The 22921-nt window shown below is 35.5% G+C and overlaps 1 protein-coding gene across 1 annotated transcript; it reads left to right on the top strand.

Annotated features, from left to right (window-relative positions):
• The first annotated feature begins 203 nt into the window (after positions 1–203).
• On the top strand, positions 204–10908 carry GALNT3 (polypeptide N-acetylgalactosaminyltransferase 3). Its single transcript, XM_041473326.1, has 10 exons — positions 204–712; positions 2027–2199; positions 3387–3536; positions 3788–4022; positions 4748–4865; positions 5247–5447; positions 6561–6692; positions 7312–7413; positions 9992–10144; positions 10592–10908. Exons 1-10 carry the CDS (start codon positions 204–206, stop codon positions 10712–10714), a joined length of 1896 nt encoding a protein of 631 aa, XP_041329260.1. The 3' UTR covers positions 10715–10908.
• Positions 10909–22921: the final 12013 nt, after the last annotated feature.

Raw genomic sequence — 22921 nt, 5'->3', positions numbered from 1 at the left:
TTTGGGAGCTGTGAATTAATTCCTTCCCATTAATTTCTTATGGCTTTACATAGTTGAATATACCAGATTTCTAAATTAATACTATTTGTTTTAATTTACAGGTGTTATAATTTCAAGAAATGCTGTGACATTATTTGACGAACAACTGTTCTTCAACAAGAGGAACAAACTGTATTCGTTGTGTGAAAATTTTTAAAACTAGAATGGCCTTGAAAAGGACACCTAAACTATTTAAGACATTTTTTCACTGGAAACTCTGGAAATTTAGCATTATTGTGTTTGTCTTTCTGGTATTTTTATTTTTATTACAAAGAGAAGTGGGTGTTCAAGATTTTAAGGATGAAGCAGGGATTGAGCCAGTTGTTGGAAAGAAAAGTCACGTATTAGGTCTTGTGTTAAATGCTATGAACAATATCAAAGGTGCAAAGCCAAAAATGCAGATAAAAGCACCCATTAGGCAAACTAAGGTTCCTGGAGAGAGACTCTGCTTGCCAGGGCACTATACTGCAGTGGAACTGAAACCCTTTCTAGATCGGCCCCTTCAAGATCCTAATGCTCCTGGAGCTTCTGGCAAAGCATTTAAAACCATCAACTTAAATTCAGAAGAACAGAAAGAAAAACAGGCTGGAGAAGAGAAACACTGTTTTAATGCATTTGCAAGTGATAGGATTTCTTTACACCGAGATCTTGGACCAGACACTCGACCTCCTGAGTAAGTTGAAATGTGTATCTCCTGATAGTTGAAAAACTTCTCAGAAATTCAGCCTGCAAAGTGATTTGAATTCAGCAGTAGGTGATAGTTTAGGAAAGTCTCCTAGCTATACATAATGATTGGCTGTACATAGTGATCCACAGTGCCAAAGCTAAGAATGCTTAGAAAAGCTCGCTTCTTTCATGGTTTTGAATTCAAAGTAACCATAGTTAAATAAGGTGTTCTGATTTTGCCTTTAAGGCTAAAATTTATGAGTAACTTTCAGGAAGCGTGCTTAGTTTTACTTAGAATAAAAATGTGGTTTCAACATTTTTCCAATTAAAACACCACCCCACCGTCACTTTTTTAGCATTCAGTGTTAATAAAACTACATAATTTAATTTAATAAATTAGGAATTTCGGCACAATTTACTAAATTTGGATTTATAAACTTGGGGGAACAAGGGAATGGAAGATCTCAGCAGCAGTCTTGCAGCATGGAAGAATTTTTTAAATGTAGACTATAGGACTTGGGTAGAGTGGGAGAGTGGGTTTTAGTTATGAGCTGTCTCTGTCAGCGTCAGATAAAATGTTGTCAGCCATCTGTGGCAGGAGTGGCTGAATTTACTGAGCTGCTGCTGATACAGTGCAGCTCACCATAACCTCTCCTAGAGCATAACTGGGGAGGCTGTGCTTGTGTATTTTGTGAGGCAATGACTGTGGTTATTACCTTGGGGTATCCTCCAGGCCCTAAACAGTAAGTGTACAACTTATGAATACAGCATTGTCATCTTGACTTGCCATTGGATCTAAAGTTATGTTTAGGATATGTCAGTCTTGAAAAACTGTGGGTTTAAAATTGTATCACTTGAATGGGACATGCTGCCCTAAGCCTTACATAGCATTTCTACAGAGCTTTGAAATTTGAATTAGATAGGTTATATTTTCCTTGCAAACTCTGAATTTTTCTAACAAATATTCTTTGTGTTCTTAGGTTTCAGCAGTGACTTTTGAGTTAGCTTAGTCAGTACCTGCTGTTCTCCATAAAATATTTTTTCCTGAAGAAGGCCTTGGTATTATATGAAATGCACTCAAATGTGTGTGAGGCAGAAGCAAAACTAAGTTGTTCAATTCTCAATCATGATATTAAAAAAAATACTCTGAACCGCTGCTTCAGCTGAAGTACGTACCTTTGCACTCCAAAGCTAGGATAGAGAGCAGAAAAGCAGGACAATTTAATGTCCATAGTTATAAAGTTTTGTACTAGAAAGAAGCATTTGTTTGAGTAAAAAATTGTTGTCCATTTTATAACCCCTGACACTTTGTAATTTGTAGATGTATTGAGCAAAAGTTTAAGCGCTGCCCGCCGTTGCCAACCACAAGCATTATCATTGTTTTCCATAATGAAGCGTGGTCAACTCTGCTCAGAACTGTCCACAGTGTGATGTACACAGCTCCTGCCATACTGCTGAAAGAGATTATTTTGGTGGATGATGCCAGTGTAGATGGTAAGAAGTCTTCCTGCTTTTGCTTCTGTTTTTGTTTTTAATTGAAGAGGTTAGGATTGCAGATAAATTGGCTAAGGTCTCTTTACCACTACTGACATGTATAACAGTATTTGAAGTGGTTTTTCTTTCTTTTTTTTTTTAAATATAAAATAGCCCTCCCCCACCATTTTTTCCATAAGGTAGTTAAATATGAAATTCCTGTGCTTTAAAAGGTTTTTAAACTCCATTTCTGTTTTTTTTTCCAATTCTGATGCTGATTTATCTGCATAACTGCTTGCATGATAAGTGGCTTTGTTATTTTTGTTTCAAACCAATTGCAATTTGTAGAACAAAGTATCCAAGTGTAAATTGGCCAGAGTTCTAGAAATTTGCATTTTATCACAGTGGCTGTCTTTAGGCAAATAAATTTCATTAATATAAAGGGCAGTGTCTTTATTAGAAAGCAAAATTATTTAATGGCAAAATAATCTTCAACAGTCAAGCTGACTCTCAAAAATAATTATATATATACTTGGTGTAAACACGAATGCAAGTTCAAAAAACTTTGTATGCTTAGCTTCAGATGAACATGTTTATACAGACTTCTACTAATGTATTTACACTTTTTTTGCAAGTCTATATTGAGTATATGGAAACACTTGGATGTGAAGTATGTTCAGTAGTACAGTTTAATACTTAGGATGGGCAGAATAAAAAAGATTTTGTGGGATGTTTCATGAGAGGTGTGGGTTTCTTTCTCAAAATCGGAACACTTAGTTTTTTATATGGCTTCTGTTGCTGTTGTAAATACTGTAGCCTTTGAAAACTGTGTAGATGTGCCATCATTAAGGAAAGAATTTGTATGTTCTGCAGATAATGTAAGTATGAGATCCATTTACTATGAAAATGGAATTGGTATTCAAACGGTTAACACTGCATCAGAGATGTACTAGCGCAACCTTTCTTGTTCAGAATTATTTTAATGTTCCATCTCCTTTTGTCTGCTGGTCATCTCTTCCTACACCTCTACCCCCAAAACACTTAGGCCCTAAAAATAACCTTCAGCAGATAGGAATTTTTATGGCTTTGATGTAGAGATAATTTCTGGGGTTAGTGTGAGTTGTTTATCTTGTTCACTTAATAGTGTAACATTTTGGGCAGTGGCCTGTGTATACACTGAATATCCTGACACTGATTTCTCTTTCTAGAGTACCTGCATGATAAACTAGATGAATATGTGAAGCAGTTTCAAATAGTTAAAGTGGTCCGTCAGAAGGAAAGAAAAGGTCTGATCACTGCACGGCTGTTGGGAGCTTCAGTAGCAACAGGAGAGACCCTTACCTTCCTGGATGCTCATTGTAAGTGTAACCTGTAAACATGTCAGGTCTGGTTTATAATGCTGTTGTCTTTAATTTAATGTTGCAGATTTTTTATGAGTTATAAATGTTAGCAATATATTATCTTTCCTATTGCTATTTCATATTATTGAAAGTACAATTAACAATGCTATTTAAAAATAGTCCATATTGGCTTGCTGGACATGTTAAAACATACCCTGTGTACTACTTTATAGCCAAGCAAAAATTCAGTGTTCCCATTTTCTCCACAGGTGAATGCTTTTATGGCTGGTTAGAGCCATTATTGGCAAGAATAGCTGAGAATCCTGTTGCTGTTGTAAGCCCTGACATTGCTTCTATCGATCTCAATACCTTTGAATTCAGTAAACCATCTCCTTATGTGCGTAGCCACAACAGAGGAAATTTTGATTGGAGTTTGTCATTTGGATGGGAGTCTCTTCCTAAACATGAGAATAAAAGAAGAAAGGATGAAACCTATCCAATTAGGTAAATTTAATTTGAATACTATTTAAATCCTGTTTTCATAGCGTTTATCTTATGAACAATAGTTTGTAAATAAATTAGTTCTTCGGATGAGTATAATGATACATCTTAACATCTTAGATGTTTTTTGTAATACTTTCTTTACAAACCACATTTTAAAGCATTCATAAAAATATAGCCTCCTTAAGGTAGTAATTGCTCTGCATTGCTTCTTCTACGTACAGTGGAAATTGCCTATATTCCTAGGGGGGAGGCACGGAGGAGGATTATAAAGTTATTTTCAGAGACAGTACAATGATTCTGTCTTCTCATTCACTTTACTTGAAAGAATGACAAAAAGGGTCAGAGCATGCAAATATCAGGCTTATACAGTAGTGCATTTGATAACAATTGTACCTGCTTTGTCCACAGACAGTTACTGGTCTGCAGGAGTTGTACTTTTGCTCGATTTCCTCCATACAGAGAAAATTTGTTTTTTTTCCTGATGCTTTCTTTTATGCCAGCAATTGTTAGTCTGAATAAGTTCTTAATAAATGTCAATAAGCTGTCAAGTGAGACTCTGTGTGAACATATTTAAGTGCTAGAAGTATTATCTATGCCAGGAATATGCATCACTGTAGTGAAATACGAACAAGTGCATGGAAAATTCCTAGAACACTTGCACCATGATTTCACATCTATATTTAAAAAAACGTTCTGTCTTTCTCAGTAAAATTTTGTTTTTGCAGAACACCTACTTTTGCTGGAGGTCTCTTTTCAATATCAAAAGACTACTTTGAACACATTGGAAGCTATGATGAAGAAATGGAAATTTGGGGAGGTGAAAATATAGAAATGTCTTTCAGAGTAAGTTTAGCTCATTAATTAGCGACTGCCTCTATGCTGACAGTGTACAGGGGATTTGAGAATAAATTAGTATTAGATATCGACTCCTCTGCTCAATCAGCCAACTAGGACAAGGAAATTTGAGTTACTAATTACCTATGAAATAAAATACAAGCATGCTCACTAAACTGCTTTTAATGTTTTTTAAAATGCTTTTAGGGTTGCTATCTGAAATGTGTGTTTCCAGAGCTTATATGATTAGGAAATTCACTAATGGTATGCCTGATGTATGTACTCTTGCTAGTGGTTTGATGTGTTCTGGCAAACAATAGTATTTCTGAATTTTTGTCCACTCCCTGAATTCTAATTGCAGTGTACTTACACACTAAATGTTATTATTAGGTATGGCAATGTGGTGGACAGTTGGAGATCATGCCTTGCTCTGTTGTTGGCCATGTCTTTCGCAGCAAGAGTCCCCATACTTTCCCAAAAGGTACTCAGGTGATCACACGTAATCAAGTTCGCCTTGCAGAAGTGTGGATGGATGAATATAAAGAAATATTTTACCGAAGAAACACAGAGGCAGCAAAAATTGTGAAACAAGTAGGTGGTGGTGGTGGTATTAGAAATCACACTTGCTGCGGTGAAAGTTTTGGTGAGCAAAAGTTATTTATTGACAAAGTATGTAAGGATTCTAGATATTTTAATTAAAAGACTGTTTAGTTTGCTTAATGCTGCAGCCCCAACAAACATGAAAAAACCTCAATTGTTTGGGTGATGAATGTTGATTTTGTATGGTTTTTGAGGTTTTTTATTGGGGTTTTTGGTTGATTTTTGAGTTTTTTTGTTGGTGTTTTTTTAAATAGATTCTCCTGGGTTGTTTGCATTGTGCAGATGCAGGAACATGAGAGAAACTAATGGATGTAGACAATGTAAACTAACTTATTTTCTGGAGTGAGAAAAATGTCTTGTTAGTTTCAAGCTGCTGAGTATTCTTACTCAAAAAGCAGGTTTTGTGGTTCTTTAGCAGCAGAACAAAAGTTACTTGATGATGGATAACCATCCTGTCTCTGTCTGCTTAAAAAGTCAGTTATTTTCAAGTAAATAAATAATTGGGATTGAGGTTGGGTGTTGGCTTATTTATTTTGTACGTTTTCTGCACAGCTAGAATTCTAAGTTTTCTTTTAGGAGCTATTTTTCCCCCTTCATGTGACAAATTTTTGTGATTATTGCATCACTGAAAGCATTAAATTTCCTAGGCATGCTCAGCAGCTAAACAACTGAATTTTGTTTGGGAGATTCTACATTGTACTGGATATTATGCTAATTATTTCATTAATCCAGTTTGTTGTTTCAGTGTACACTTTTAGTGCGATCAGTTGGCTTTATGGCTGTAATCAGTATGTTCTTACTTGGACTTTCCCTCTTCATGGCACTCTGCTAAAACTTTCTGGGGATTAAAGATACTTCTATGTTTTCCATCTTGCCATGTATTTTTCTTGCAAGTGCTTTGAAATGCTGCAGGTAGGATGTCAGTGGTGTTATGACACTGAAAGACAGCAGTAACTGTAGTAGTACAGCATTAACAAGAAAAAAAATCAACCAAGGAAGCTTAAAACTTGCCTAGTTCTATACAGAATATCATAGCTTTACATGTGCAAAATGAATGTCAATATATTTATCTTCCATCCTTCTTTACCTCCTTTCCTTTAACAGAAAACATTTGGAGACATATCAAAAAGACTTGATTTAAGGCAGCGCCTGCAGTGTAAAAATTTTACCTGGTACCTCAGTAATGTTTATCCAGAAGCATATGTGCCAGACCTGAATCCTTTGTTTTCTGGATATGTAAGTTTCATTTTAATTACTTCCTATATTCTTCATAGTCCAGGAAGTTTGCTTATCTCTTGTACTACCTTAGCCATAGCTTTTAGACTTTATCTTTAACTGCTCCAGGGTTTTCTGTCACTACTCTGGACGAAGAATCTCTTCTGCATACCTTTTATAGCTTTGTCAATAGCTGTGTCATTTTCATTCTTCATTTATGTCAAAAGTCATTTTCCCTGCCAAATAACTTTAGACATTGCATTGCTAAAACAAACAAAAAAAGTAATAGCTCTTAACTTGAGGTGAACATGAATTTTCAGCGTGTATCTACAAATAAAACTTTCCCTTCCTCCTGTTTTAAATATTTTACATGTATGTGTTCAAAGTGTGATTTGAATCACAGTAACATTGTACAGAGCAGGCTAATAACTCCATGTGTGACTGTAGTTACTAGGCTTTCAGTTAGAAAAGATTACCTGAGGAAACAGGATTTTTAGAGTTGAGCTTAGCAGAAAGTAAAAATGAACTAATTGCTGTAATTGTTGTTAACTAAAGGTGACTTTTGTGTATGACTGAGAGAGTTTGAGTTTCTCCAGTCATTCTACTGAGCTTTTTTATCCTGACAACACCCTTTCTTTAGTTAAAAAATATAGGTAACCGCATGTGTCTGGATGTTGGTGAAAATAACCATGGTGACAAACCCTTGATTATGTATTCTTGTCATGGACTTGGAGGAAACCAGGTAAAATATTTAATACCTGGTTTTTATTCTTTCTTCTGTTGTAGCTTTACTGTATAGAAACTTTTAATTAATTTTAGAGAAATTGACTAATTTTTAACATGCAATTTCTCTCTATCTCTTTTTTCCTTTATTTTCTTAAACAGTTAATTCCTATATATATTTTTAAAGAAAAATTCCATACCACTCTTCATGTCACGTCCTGTTTCTAATGTTTTAACTTCAATATACAAATTCAGATTTCAAACACACTTGCACTGCTTCACTTGCCCTCTCTTTTCTATGCAAAACCTTTTCATGCCACCCTTACTCCTGTCTTATAAGTGTTGTCTTCTTAATTCTTCCTCTCCTTATGCTTCCTCCTATTGCTTCTTTCTCTGTCACCAGGATTCGCACTGTCAAGGAAGATGTTGGTTGGAATTCAGCCAATGGGAGACCAAGTGTCCAGGCCTGAGCCACCTTCCCTATCATGCTTGCAGCCTCACAGTGTGAGGTCAAAGTGGCCTATCCTGCACTGGCTAATGCAAGTGAATAATATGATTCCGTTTGTTCAAGAGGAGCTCTCTTTGGTCCATAGCTCTTGGAGGCAGCCATGGTGCTCTGTTCCTTCTACAATATGACTTGCAATAGATTTCAGATACTGAGTTGTTCCATCATTACTGTAATACTAACAAAAAGAACATCTCCTTCCCTGCCCAGAAATGCACATTTCTCTGTTGCCTTTAAAAGTGATCCTTAATAATTAAAGGTCAGCAAAGGTCTAAAAGTTTTTATTAGAATATAATTGTTATCTTATGGGAGGGGAGGGTGTTAATAAATTTTTTTTTCAATCTTAAAAGATATCCATGGCACATTGATGGCACTGTGAAAATTGAGACACATAATCCTAGTCAGTTTCTTCCTAATAATTTTTTGTGAGACATGGCATGCTGTCTAGATTAAGAACTACCCTATTATGTTAGCTTCTTACAGGATTGAATTTGGGGTTTTATTTGATTGTGAATTAATACTATTAGCCTTTTCACATTGTCACAGTCATTAATTTGGGAGCCCTGTAGAAAGATATTGTATTAAGAGATCTGCTGTATGTTTCTATTGTTCTCTTAAGTTATCTTGGGCTATACTAAAATTCTATTCTTTCTAGTGTTATGTTTTTTGTTTTCCCTCCTGCTACAAAATAACAGTCTGAATGCCTTTAAATGCCAGCCTTCAAAAATCTGATTTTGCTGATAATGCTTAAGAGATGCATATCTGCTTCCTTAACCCTTCTCATTACAATGCTCTGTTTTCAGTTGTCCTCTATTCTTTACCAGACTTTCAGCAGTGTAGGCTGATATTTCCCATGCTGCCATCTTCGTCCATATATTTGAAATGGGAGTTGAAAAGAGAACCTGGTTTTCAGAGTTGTACATCAGTTGTGTATTATTCTTCCTTTTTAGAATGTTGAAGGCTGGGAGCATGCCCATCTCAATATCCAAAATTAATAAAGTTCTAAACATAGCTTTCAAGTCATTATTTTCAGGGCTTGCAGAGATGTTAAATTCCAAAAATAAAAGGACAGATTAAGTCAGATCGGCAGATGAAGAGTAAATTACTATGTCTGAGAGCTAAATGACTAGGTAGGTCACTCCTTCACTACCTGTTTTGAGGACTAATGTTGGTCCTAGAGACTTAAGAGTGGGATGCCTGTTTGTTCCTCAGTGCTGTTCCCATGGTTCCCAAGGTAGTGAGGAGGTGATTGCTGCTGACTGCTGGAAAACAGGAGGCCAAGGGGGATAACTGAGCCTGGCCTTCATATTCAAAGGAAAGATATGATGAAGGTGGCTGACATCCAGAGGCAAGAAAGTGAGATGTGATGTTAGGGACTCTGCTGGTAAATGTGGGAGAAAAGGAAGAGACCAAATGTTAAGTTAGGGCTGAAGGAGTAAAAGAAGAGCTGTGTCTGTAACTTTTAGAAGAAAATCCCTGTTAGGATCAAAATTATAGCTGAGCCTTACGAGTACTCTGCTGTCAGGAAATCATGGTAAAATGAGCTCACAAAATACATGCTTATAATTTTCTAATGGTTACCTCACAAGAGGCTATATTGCATCCTATTGTTCACATTTATTGTTTAGATCAAGCAGCAAAAATTGCTGTTTTGTTGCTGCATTGTTTTGTGTGACAACTCTTCTTTTTGGTTGCTCTAAGAAAAACCAAAATCTAGCAACAGAATTGAATGGAGATTTTTAGTTAAGAAATGCCAAAATTTAAGGTATCTTAAACTATCTCTACTCTTCAGTTTGTCTCCTTAAATTATATATGGTCTGTGTGGGAGTAAAATTTTGCATCACACATGCAGCAAATGTTATTTCCAATTTATACATACAAGTATAAATTAGTATTGCATTACTACTAAAAACTGCTTTTAGTTTTGTAAACACTTTTGAAGTGTCTATGCTAAAAATCAGAGGAATTATTCTGTAGTCTCAAATTTTTGAATAAGAAATGTATTATTTTGTGTATGCAAATTTGAAAGGCTTAATTTAGTTTAATACTTTCGTGTTTGTTTACCAAACTTTTTAAAAATTTATTTAAATAGTACTTTGAATATTCTGCACATCATGAAATTCGCCATAATATTCAGAAGGAGCTTTGTCTGCATGCTTCCAAGGGACCTGTGCAGCTTCGTGAGTGCACCTACAAAGGCCAGAAAACCTTTGCTGTTGGGGAAGAGCAGTGGCTGCACCAGAAGGTATATATCCTGAGCAGTGAAATGACATTTTTATTAGTTAATTTTGGATTTTCAATAAAAACCAAAACGCCAACAAAACAAAAACTTTGAAGCTAAGAAAATGGAAGTTTAGTTTTGGCCGGAAAATGGAGGTAATTTCAGCTTTTCAGTTACAGATCAAAACTTGATGTCACTAGTAGGAATGTCACTTAAAAAACCAGTTGATATCCTTTAGTGTGTTTGTCTAGACATCCACCTGGAAGTCAATTCAGATATTTTGTATTTTTAAAATAATTTACAAAATTTTCCTAACAAAGCAAGTTGGCATTTACACACTACTTGTGTATTTTCTAGCCCCCTCTGCACCACCTGTACGAGCTTACTCTTTAGCACCCAGCTTCGGGGAGGAGCTGCGGGGGGAACTAGCATGTTCATTGTTTGTTCACTTTTCTTTTCCTCCTTTTTTAGGATCAAACTCTATACAATGAAGCACTACATATGTGCCTTACAGGAAATGGAGAGCATCCGAGTTTGGCAGTCTGTAATCCATCAGACCCTTTCCAGAAGTGGATTTTTGGCCAGAACAATTAAGATTTGATATTATAGGCCAGAAGCATTTTATTAAAAAAACCATTCTGAACTGTGATCATATGCATATATTGGATTTTAATGTGATCGTTTAAATGCAAAATGTTTAAAGAGTTTCTTTTCCCTCTTAAGCTGGATATAAAATGTGTCATATGAGATTCCCTGGGACTCTGGTATACCAAAGATAATTGGGATCCTGGTTATATTTTGTTTACAATATTTCTGTGATAAGACTTTATATGTTGACCACTGATTTATGGATCCTGTTAGTTCTCTTATCTTAGGGGCCATATGTGTGGGGTTTTTGACATACTGTAAGTACTTCTGAAGACGACTAATTTTCTCTGTAGTGTTGTGAGAAATTATTGTCTGCTGTCTAAAACCCAATACACTTTATATGTATGGTTTTTATGCTCAAATGGCTGACTCTGTTTTGTAATAATTTACTCAGTGAACTTTCTCTATTTTTTAAGTTTCTTCATTTGAAAAATTAGACCATCAGGTCAAAGCCAAATAGATACCACATTGTGCTCAGCTTCTAGAAAGTCAGTTGTTTTGTAGAAGAAAAAAGTAATTTCACTAAAATATGTATTTATGATTATTTTAGTAGAAAATCTGCTTATTTTGATACTAATCTTTTGTTTAGCCAACACTTCTTGTATAGGTTTTTATATTTCATGGACTTAAAAAATTATTATAAAGTTTTATTGTAGTAGGCTTCTGAGCTGCTTAACATTCACACATTTTTTCAGCATTCTGTTCATTATTGCTTTTAAATTACATGTTATCTAGTAAACTTCTGCCCCTACCTTCTAGTGATTTATGCAATATTTACCTCACAGGTTTCTAATGTTATCCATAGATAATTTCTTGTGCCAACACTTGCATATTATTTTTTTTCTTGTTTCTGTTTCCCCTTTTACAAAGGACTGATTTCAGATTTATCAGTCTGAGTGAGACCTTGGCCTTCTTAACTATTCTGCTAATAGAAAATAATATAGCAAATAGAAATTCTATGTTATAGAAAATAATATAGCATCATCAAATATATAATCAACTTTTTAAAATTTATAAAGTGAAGACAAAAGTATTTGGCTGCATGATCAAATATTAAGCTGAGAATAAATTTGGAGGAGTGGGTATTAAAGGCTGAATAGGACAAAAATACACTAATAATAAATCTAATAAGTCCTAGTAAGTAAGTAATATCACAACAGATAAGTGCTAATTTAAGTCTGGTGGATGAATGGATGATGATGTGGGGTTTTTTTTTACTTCTGTGGTGGGGAAGGAGTCTGTTCATAATTTAATGGTACCTGACTAATGAGTTCAGTTTCTGAATAAAAGCAAGAAAAATTCTTTTCAGTACTTATAAGTCATCTAAAAGACAAAAAAGTGTATAAGCAAGGACCAGTGATAATTTGCCAGAAGCTTTAATGCTAATTTATTTTTCAGGCTTGATAATGCCTTTGAGTTGTGCCTCAGATTTTGTAAGGCTTTTGGAGACGCCTGCTGAGAGTATCCCAGGAAATAAAAGCTGTGCGACTTAAAATATAACTTGAGACAGAGTGAACAGAAATTGCTGAAAAGACTGTACCAGGAAGGGTTATTTATGCCACTGAGACTAGAAGGTTGTGTAGAACAACACTGCACAAAATCTGCCTCCATCCTCTGCTAAATATTTTAATTTGGTAATGGAATGCAAAGGATCATTACTTTCGCAGATCAAACCAATATTTGAAGGCCAATACACGCACTTGATAAAACTGGGGAGCTGAGGAAAAATATAATGCAGGTCAGTGGGAAAATTGTTGAATATGATCGAGGATGGGAGATTACACAGAGATGGGAGAGAGCAGCTGTGTTGTGTTGAACCTTGGGTCTGGAATGGAAACTCAGTGTCCAAGGAACCTGTTCTAGAAGACAAGGTATTTAGCATACCAGTTTAAAAGCACTTGTTCTTTTAGTTCTCAGTTTGTGTTATACAGAAAATGCATTATTTTTAATATCACTAAAGGATCATTTCTTCATGCAACCTGTTTCTCACAGAAGCTTGTCATATTGGGGTGTGCACATATGAAACATCATTTATCTACTGATTATCAGTTGGGTTTTTGCTATTTGTTTTGAGTTTTTTTTTTGTTTTTTTTTAAGAGCTAACATTTCAAACCACGGTATGATTTAAATTGCAAGTGAAATTAGTGTTCTGTTGCACTTGGAAGTAGGAACTTCTTCCTAAGCAATGCTAGAGAAGCTCCACTTTGTATTTTTTGGGTGTTTTGCACATATAGCAATATACATAAGGGTTTTTTGCAGAGATTAGGTATAGCAATTCACCTAGTTATTATAGTTTGTATTTAGTTCTAGATACAGAAAGGGAAATTAACTCTGTGATTTTAAAATGGTCTTTTAAAGATTTTCCTTTCATTTTTTGAGACTTCTTCTCTGGTCTAACATAGGTCACTAGTACAAAACACATATTATATATAATATTTTTTATGGTATGTTAACTCTCATAGTTCCTTAAACTGTGACATTTTAGTCTGTATTTTGCAGTACCTAGTACAGCAGTTCAGTCTCACTTGGACTCTCTGTAACCTGCCAGAAAAGAGGGAAGGAGATCTATAAGTAGAGGAAAATTTTAAGTGACTTTTTTTGTTCTGTACTAAGAGCTGAAATTAACTTTTAGGTCACAGTGACTATTACACTTCCAGATATTTTTGTGTGTATGTGTGTGTACATACATATATAGGCATCATATAATACTAGGAGAGCAATAAGAGATCTGTAAATATGACTAGAGGTTTAGGAAGTTGGATTCTGGGGTTTTTTTAAGCTAACAAAAAAGGAGCATCATCTTCTGGCTGTGGAAAATGTTCTCTTTAAACTGGCTAATAGTTTCTAATAATTAGAAAGGCTTGCTGAAAAGCAGTTTGTTGCAGGGGCGTTCTCTGGCTCTTTTATGTCATTTTGGGTTTTTTTAAGCCAGACATCTTTTTAAGCCAGGCCCTGCTCTGCCCCTGTGAATGGAACAAAGGTGAACAGTATTCCATGCACAGCACGTAAAAATTGGTACCTCAGTCAGATGGCTGTATAAACTGCTGAAGGTTACTAGAAGAGCTGGCATCAGTGTTAAACTCCCTCTCACTGTGCTCTCTTACACAGCCAGGGTGTAACCACAAGTGCTGAAGAAAGCTTGACTTCAGGCCAGGCCAGCTGAGCCGCGCTCCCAGCAGGAAGAAACAGGTCCTGAACGTTTTGGGACTTCAAGGCCTGTGGCTCTGGGTGCTACTGCCTGTGAACACGAGGTCCCTACTGGTTTCTCGTGGCTCCACCTGGTTATGACACCATTCACTGCAGTGGGATTTGCCAGCCCACCATACCTGAGGATTTTTTTTTTATCACCCTTGGGAGTAATTGCTGCTTTAGTCTAGGGTGAGTATAGAATAATGTGAGTACTATTAACAGATCAACTTACAAGTGAACCTTAAGAGTTAAATCTTCCTACTGCTGAGTGGGCATCCAGGGATCTTGAATTAGACCCAGTGCTGAAAGTTTTCCATTTTGTTGTATCAGTATGGCTTGGCAAGCCCTGGAGCAGCCCTTTTAGCCACAGTTCACGGCAATGCCAAAAGCAGTCTAATAGCAAATACGGGACTCCCAACAGACTACAACCACGTCATACCCTCATTCCTGTGAGAATTTTCTTATAATCTAGAGCACAGCATCTCATCTTTATCAGTTTTTTAAAATGCACACAATTTAGCTATACGCAATTTATCATATAAACAAACTTAAGAACAACTTATTTTTTATAAATGTGCATCTCAGTTTGAATAAATATCAGAATAAAAAGAAAGATAGCAGAGATTGTGCTGTGATTGTTAATTTTTTTTAATGAAACTGTGTTGATCATCAGTTTTCAAAATAAGCAGTTGTCCTGAAATTTAGCAGTACTTGAATGTTGTCATTGAAATGATCTGATGTATAAAATTACTGCAAACTGTCCACCAGAGAGAGCTGTTGCAAAATTTTATTCCAACAGCTGTTGAGAACAATTGTTTGATTACCTTATTATTATTACCAGTATTTCCCTGGCCAAAGAAAATTGTAGTCAGTAGTATCATTAAAGGGCAAATGGATATACCTAAGAAGGCATTTCTGTTTATTCATTTAATTGGCATACAAATATTTAGAAACAAAAGAACACACACACAAAAATTCCACACAAACTGCTTCTCCTTATTCTATCAGACTATCAGGAATGGGAGAAATGCTTGAAATTTCACAGAGTGCCTTTGGAGGCTCTGCAGGTGTCAGGGAGGAGGTGCAGTACTAATGGCAGCTCTCTTGGCTGAGAGGCTCTCTAGTGACTGCAGAGCAGAAATGAGACGCACAATGCACTGGCAGCCAGGATGTAACGTAGAAACCTGGTTTACTTCATTGCAAACAAATGGACAATATATATTGTACAATATATAATAAAAATACAACTGATACAAGTGCCACTAATTAACAAAAAAACTAATATTAATATTTAAAATGCTCATTTTTGTAATATATACACTGCAGTAATAAGCCACAATAAATACATCAAATTTCATATCATTCATAATAAATACCGAAAATATAAATACAGAAGAATACAGTTAATTTGAATAAATTATTACAACATAAGATCTAGGTTAAGTTCTGTTGAATATTATTGTAGCTTATATTACCCTTTGGCATCTTTGATGTTACAGCTTGTTTTAAAAAAGGAAATTAAGGAAATGTGTAGTTCATTAAGCTTAAAATTATTTCCATATACAGATTTTAAGATGAACTTTCTTTCCCTTTGCTTCTTCAAACAGTTTAAAAGCAGCAGTCCAAATAAATATCTTGCTTAACTGTTGAGACCTCCATAATTTTAGTATGCAAGACCATCTGTAATGGAAAATGTTAAGTATGTAACAATTATTTTTCTCAGAAATTAGTAATGTTAGAAGCAATGTACAAATTTTAAACTAATGACTGCAATTATGCATTTTTACTAGTCCCATTTGAATGGATTACCTGTCTGAACGACCATCAACTTAAGTGCTTCTGAGTTAATGTCATGGTGTACTATTTACGACTTGCCAACAAAACTTTCAAAAGCAGTTTTATATTCTTGTGGGGAAATATATATATGTATGTATACAGAGAGAGATGAACCTGCTAAAAGACAGGGTTGGACTAGACAGTGTGAGTGTTAATATAGTCTGTTAAAACAAAACACTTTAAACATATAAAAGGTAATGTGTTTTTTTCTGTTTGTTTGGTTTTTTTTTACAAAATTTGTTAGTTGGATAGTGAAACAAATCAAAATAACCAACTGCCATATTTTATGTTAACAGGTATTAACGAGTACATTATATTAATAATTTTATTTGTAAAAGGTTATTACACCAGAATGCAATGTAACTTAAAAGATCAACTTTACTAAGACAATATTACAGGCTGAGGATCTTAGGAACAGTTTTGTAATCTACAGATTTTGACTATTTTTGCACTGTTAAATGTCTAGCGCTTATTTGACATCAAACACATTTTAAACATATTTCACAAACTACACTTCAGACATATTTCCATAGAAGCGCCTACAATCAAGTCAGTTAAAAGAAGTGCCCAGTTATTGAGCCTTGTTTACATGGGCATTTGAGACCTGAAGTTGTGGCATTTGTGTGAAATGGCTTGAAAAAAACCAGCATGCTTGCTTCTGGTTTTAAGAGAGCCAGCTGCCAGTGCACATCATGATCTTCTCAAGAAGCAGAAAACTGGTGCTGAATCTATATCTGACACTCACAAATGGTTCTTTGCAGCAACTCCCCCATTACCCCAGCAAGGTTAACCTTCATCCACAATCCAACCCAAAATTTCATTCTTAAGAATGTATTTTAGAAGTTTAAGATGAAGAAACCCAAAATAATTACCTGCCATAATGTACTAAGCCTCATTTGAAAATGCCAAGATAAAATGCTGATAAAAGGACATTTTGTCTTTGCTTTTAGCATCTCTTGCTAGCTGAGAAACTGAATATATAAGAATACATGCCTAGGAGCAGAGTTAACTAGAACAATTTTTAACTTGTCTTTGAAACTGCCATCAGCCAAGAGTGACATGGTAGTAATGCTTCCAGGGTCCTGCTTTTTAGTTTTTTTTTAGCCAATGGATTTGGATAAGTCTTTTATTTAATGGCCACCTGTATAACTCTGGTCTGGAAAAAATGTAATTTCCTGTTTCCACTGAGTTCATGTTTCATTGTAGTATATTAAATAACAGAAACAATATTTCAATCTAACATGGGCAAGCTTGTAGTGAATGTCCATATACTTTACCATCCCTGCTCTGAAGAGATCTTAATTCGCCTTTTTCCTTCGGTTTTTTTTTTTAATATGCTTTATTTTTCCCTTTAGAAGAAAAATAATCCTCATCAATGTGCCTCTTGTTTTCATCTTTCTTTTCCTCTAAATTGTTCTTTCTATCCTCCCAGCACTCACTCAAGTGTTCGAAGACAAAGGATTATCTTGATCCTTGTATTAGAACAACGATGCACATTTGTATCTTCCACCATTTTCCCTATCAAGGAAAGATAATCCCATCTTCATGATTTGTTGGAAGAGTGAAGTTAGAGAAGAACATGCATGAGAGACAAACTTTTTTTGACTTGGGTCTACTGGATATTCATTCATGAAAGAGGTGTGTTATTGCTAAGCTCCAAATTAAGATAATTGTGTTAATAAAGTACAAAATCTACCTTTTGGCTTTTTTTTTGTTCCACCCCCATCCTTGGATGAAGGACTATGATCTCTACTGAGAAGGTGCAACACAGAGCACCAAGAATATGGTTCTGCAGTCAGTGGGACCTTCTGAGGGGTGGGTGTCTGCCTAACCTGAAAGACAGCAGTAAGGCAATATATATTTTAACTCCAGAATCATGGAATGGCCTGGTTAGGAAGGGACCTGGAAGACCATCTAATTCCAACCCCCACTGCCCCTGCCAGCCACTAGATCACGTAGTTCAAAACCCCACCCAACCTGGCTTTTCAAGATCTCATTCTCAGCACAAAGGACAGTAGAGTTGCCCTTGTGCTTGATTTTAATGAAGTCTTACTGTACAACAGACCTCCCAAACACCAACAGGAAAGAAGGAACTAAAAAGAAAATACTAAGGCTGCAAAACAGGTGTTTCATAAAGTGGATGTTCATGCGAAGTAAAATCAGCTATTAGGGTATCAGCTATTGGGGTACCAGAAAAGTCCTCAAAGAGTCTAAAGAAAAGTCCTCCTTAAGTGGAAAATATACTCTTTTGTTAGCCCTGAAATTAAATGCTGCCTTGGATTTAGAGGAAGGAAGAGACAGTGAAAAGGAAAAACTTGTCAAGAAAAGCCTTTGTTCACTCAGACATCTTTAAAACTACATTGCACTTCTTCATCACTTCACAGTATTTGTACTTTGGATTTGACACTTCTTGGAGAAAAAGGACAATAATTTGCACATGGACAATGATTACAGAGAAAAGCAAAATTAAGAACACTAAAAAAAACTTTGAAACGGCAAATGCTGAGATTTCTCATACCAGGGAACAAGTAAGTGAACTAGACTCTGTTTTGAAAATAACAGCTTTCTACCATTTTAAAAAAATAGTAATCACATTTAGTATTTTAGAAATAAATTCTATAGAATATATTCTCTGAGTTACTTCTAAATTTTCAAAGTATTTTACATCAACTGTCATGCAACCGTAATAAAGCAGATGATAGAATTACTCTTTAGTCTCAGCGGGAAAGCATAACACCCACAAATGCTTAAGGATTTTCTGTATCATCCTCTTCTGTTCCTGACCGTTTCAGGAAATAAAACTGGCACAATGAACATCAGTTTATAAACTCACGAGCTGTAACAGTGCCCTTATTTAACAAATGCCTTTTAAAAGGGTATCATGAGTCTGTCTTGCTTTATGTTTGAGTAGGAACACCTGCGTTGCTGCAGGAGCAGCCTAGACAAGGAGTTTCAACTGAAAGAATTCAGCTGGCAAAAGAAGACAACATGCAGAGGAGCAAGACTGCTTGTTGCTGCCAAGTATGGTGTTGCAGGAAAACTACAATCTTGCTGCTCAAATGTTAAGCACTAGACAGGTAAATGTTGTATATTCAACACAGCTTTTAGTCTAATTTTTCACTGTGAAATTTACTTTTTGACTTCTGCTCATTAATCCAGTCTAAGGAAAGGAGAGCTCATTTCAGCTGTTTTTCATGTTAGTGAAAAACTTCTGGTCACTTCTCAGCTGGGCTGGGCTTAACTTGGAAAATGGCATAGTCTGCAGTACAAAAATTTAGTTATGATGCCAAAACATGAGAATAAAATGGTATTTTACCTGTTCTACAGAATTATGTTTTATCACAGTATCTCCAAGTACATTGCAAACCAGAGCACAGAAAACAAGATGACACAAGACAAAGGCAAAGTCTCCTCTGTCTGAGCCCAGTACTATCTAGTGTATTACATTTCTGTCAGGAACACCTGAACTAATAAAACCCTTTATACATGCTCAGTTTTGCATACAAATATATGTATACGATCTTTAACAAAGCAGCTGTGTTTGTGAAGGTACTGCCTGGGAGGCAGGGAAAGCAGCATGATCAGTTTATTAGCAGATTTACTGAAATAAAACAGCCAGATCAGGTTAGAAATCGGATCTGGCCTGGGATCAGTCAGCAATCTAGTGAGTAACAGCACCATTAATACCACACAGGAGTCCTGCAGCACTTGGACCAAGGGCAGGATCCCACTGTTAACAGAGCAGGGGAGCAGCTGAACCTTATCTATAGCAAGTGATAGTTACTATGGAGTGGAACCAATGGCCTTAAAATAAACAAATGTCAACTCCAATTATCAGTCACCAGCAGGAACTTATGTAAATGAAAAATTGTAAAGCTTTACAAATCTAAAATTTTCTGATCTAAGTGGCATACGGCTCAACAAAGAATATTAGAAGCTCCTACTGACCAGCTTTTAATTTTAAGGATGTTTCAATGGACATGAGTTATAGCTCTTAAGCAACAATTGCAATTGATGTAATCGTGCCAATGAAATTCTAATTTCATGTCTAACATCAATTAAAGCTTTATATATATTTAACAATGCACCTTTTTCCAAGAGAGGTGAAGTTCACCTTATAGGCAAAAGGGCATCTGCTTTTAGGTGGTGTTCCAGTAATGGTCTCTGTGAAAATTCCAGTTTGTTTCAAAAAAGGGAAATGCCTTTGTTATTACTCATTTTTGTGAACGATGCAATATAATCACAAACATATACCGGGCTTCTTAGGAGTGTTTATCAGTAGCCAGATATCTTGGAACTGAAGCTGATAAAGACTACGAGTAATATAGCTATTTTCACAAATAATACACTATGTAGATACAGAAGCTGGTTATCATTTAGTAACATAATACTTTTATCACACAGAAACAGCCTACCCAAAATGAAAGGAGTGGTTATCAACATGAATATTAACCAGCTGGGAAATGGGACACAGCATGTTAATACATGTATATACTAGCCCAGAAAATAACACTAAAATATTTTCCATCCCATGACTTAAGCCTGCTTTTCCTTAAATGAAGAGTATGCTTTTTTGTTCTAAAAAATAAATCAAAGTTTAAACAAGTGATGGGAAACATGACTCTCGCCTGATTTCTACATGCTACTCTAGATCAGAAGTCTGTGCCAATGGAAGTAGTAAATAACCATCACCTCAATATTTAAAGCTAGCTGAGAAGTATTTTATAAAGTTGATCACTTACTGTGCTTGCTGATCTTATTAAAGATATTTTTCATGTGAAAGCACAGGAGCCAAGAAAATAATTTCTTATTGCTCAGTAAGGGCATGAATAACAAAGCAAAAGACTTAATTTAACTTTCCCCTGAGAGAAATACCCCAGTGAAGTGTGTGGTTCTCCAACACACTCTGAAGTTAGAGCCACTACTGATCCTCTACTGTCCCAGCTCAAGCAGAAAAGATTTGTGCTTTCAGTGCTGGTGTTAAGGGAGTGCCTAATTTAAGCCCGCTGTTAAAGCAAGACCCCTATATACACAGAGACTTGTTATAATTGCCCTTAGAATATTTTGAACAGAATAATTTCTTCTTAAGTGCAGAACTTTAAGGACTAGCACGTTTCTCTTAAAAAATCATGGGTATTTGCTGTATGGCATTGGAGAACACAGGCACTTACCTGGCTACTCAGCCTTAGAGGAAGAGACTAGAGCGGTCTGTGACTGCGAGGAACAGAGGCTGTGGAACTGCTGGGCCAGATAACCAACATGAGTGCGCTTTCCCAGGAGATGGAATGCGTTGCAAGTTTGGAATCCAATCCCTAGAGAACTAGACTTTTCAATGCAGTTCATATAAAACATGTAGGACTTCTTGTGGAAACAAGTAAATAAAAAATCCTTCCAGCTACTACATGGAGTAAAAATATTTTGCTAATTTAGCATAAATACGAGAAATCACTTTGCCCAGATTTCATATAAAAACAATTAAGTTAGCTCTTTTTTTTGAAAAGCGTATTTTACATCGACAGTTTTTCTACTGGAATACTGTACATGATGTTTTAAAGAGCTTCTAACCAGAAGAATCACTGTTACAGAGATAAAATTTACACTGTGTTTACATGCACACTGTTAACCATCTAGATTTGACACAGATAAAAACTAAGAGGCTGATCTGTATTTTGACAGACAAGACAGGCCTACATTTCAACTATTTGATGTATAATAAATGAAATCTCAGTATTAGAAGAATAAAAAGGCTGAAATAGATTTTGAAATCAAAATAAGGCAGTGCAGAATTACCAGTGCAGAGAAAAGCTGATTCCTATGCCTCCTTTTCTAGACAAAAGCAAGGTTGTTTAACAAATTAGTTTCATTCCCATTTCATTTAAAAACAAGTGGATCACAATGTAATGGATATCCATATGATGCACGTTTTTTTTGCTTGCAGACTTTTGTAGATACAAAATTTCTGAAGAAATTTTTCCTCACTGAATGGATTGTTTCCTAATAAGACCAAATGGTACTAAACTTGAGATACAATCAGAAGTCCACAAAAGCCAGTCTTGTATATCAGAAAAATTTAGGCAATCTAGACAGTTCCATATTTTTTTTTCCATGCTTTATTTAAACTTTGATCAGTAAGGCTCTGCTTTTATAAATTGCATACTGACATATTCATAAACTGGCTTGGGAGAAACGTACAGGTTTTGTTACAGTGGATTTTAAGCTCTTACATGGCCTCAGGGTCTGGAGCTATGGCATTTCTCCGAGGAGGTTCACAGTTCCCGCAGTTCGTACAGTACTGCAAAGTGGCACTAAAGTGCGTAAGGATCTGAATGGCGGCTGGGCTGAAGGTGCTGTGTGAGCTTAAGCTACTGCTTTGCCATTATATACAAGATCATTTTTCTTTGGGGAGGGGGTACTAGCTCTGGAATACCACTGATTTTAGTTTTAAATGGAGGATTGTCTACCTTTCTCTATTCTAGAAGATGTAAATGCCCCCTTTCTGACTCTTCTGTTTGTCAAGAACAGTAAAAGAGAAAAATAGTACACTCTAAAAATGTGTTTCAAGATGATTTATCAGAAATAGTATTAGGAAAAAATAAGGAAGAATACAAGGTACTCCAGATGAAAAGTGGACATGCTCTTCGTAAGTAACTATGGATCTTTTGCTCAAATGAACATGCTGTTCATTTTTATCAAAACATGAATCTTAAACTACCATAAATAAAATACAAACAGTACAGAACAATTAAAACTTTTTTTTTGTACAGTAGTTATTTTTACATTAAACTTACCATCTTTTTAGATATGTTGAAAATTAGGACTCTAAACATGATTATTTCAAAGTATCATTTTTAACAATCTTGCACAGGCCCGACAGTCAAAAACAGGAAGTTTTGATTCAGATAGCTTGGCAGGTTTCACATACGTTCATAGGTAGGCTACTTTGAAATATGTTGGGTGTGTTTTTTACTTATCTGTTTTATTTTTATCAAAAAAAAAGGCTTGATTATTTTTATTTATATCTTTACATGAACTGGTTTTGTGCAATACCACTGCCAGTGTAGCTTGAGAAAACAAAATGTGTCTGGAACATTGACTATAGTCCAAGTATTTTCTACCTCTTAAAAAAGT

The sequence above is a fragment of the Pyrgilauda ruficollis genome, unplaced genomic scaffold (genome assembly GCF_017590135.1).
Source record: "Pyrgilauda ruficollis isolate IOZ18807 unplaced genomic scaffold, ASM1759013v1 scaffold3, whole genome shotgun sequence".
Taxonomy (NCBI): Eukaryota; Metazoa; Chordata; class Aves; order Passeriformes; family Passeridae; genus Pyrgilauda; species Pyrgilauda ruficollis.
The sequence above is the reverse complement of the archived record's forward strand: the minus strand, read 5'-3'. Positions and strand labels throughout refer to the sequence as shown.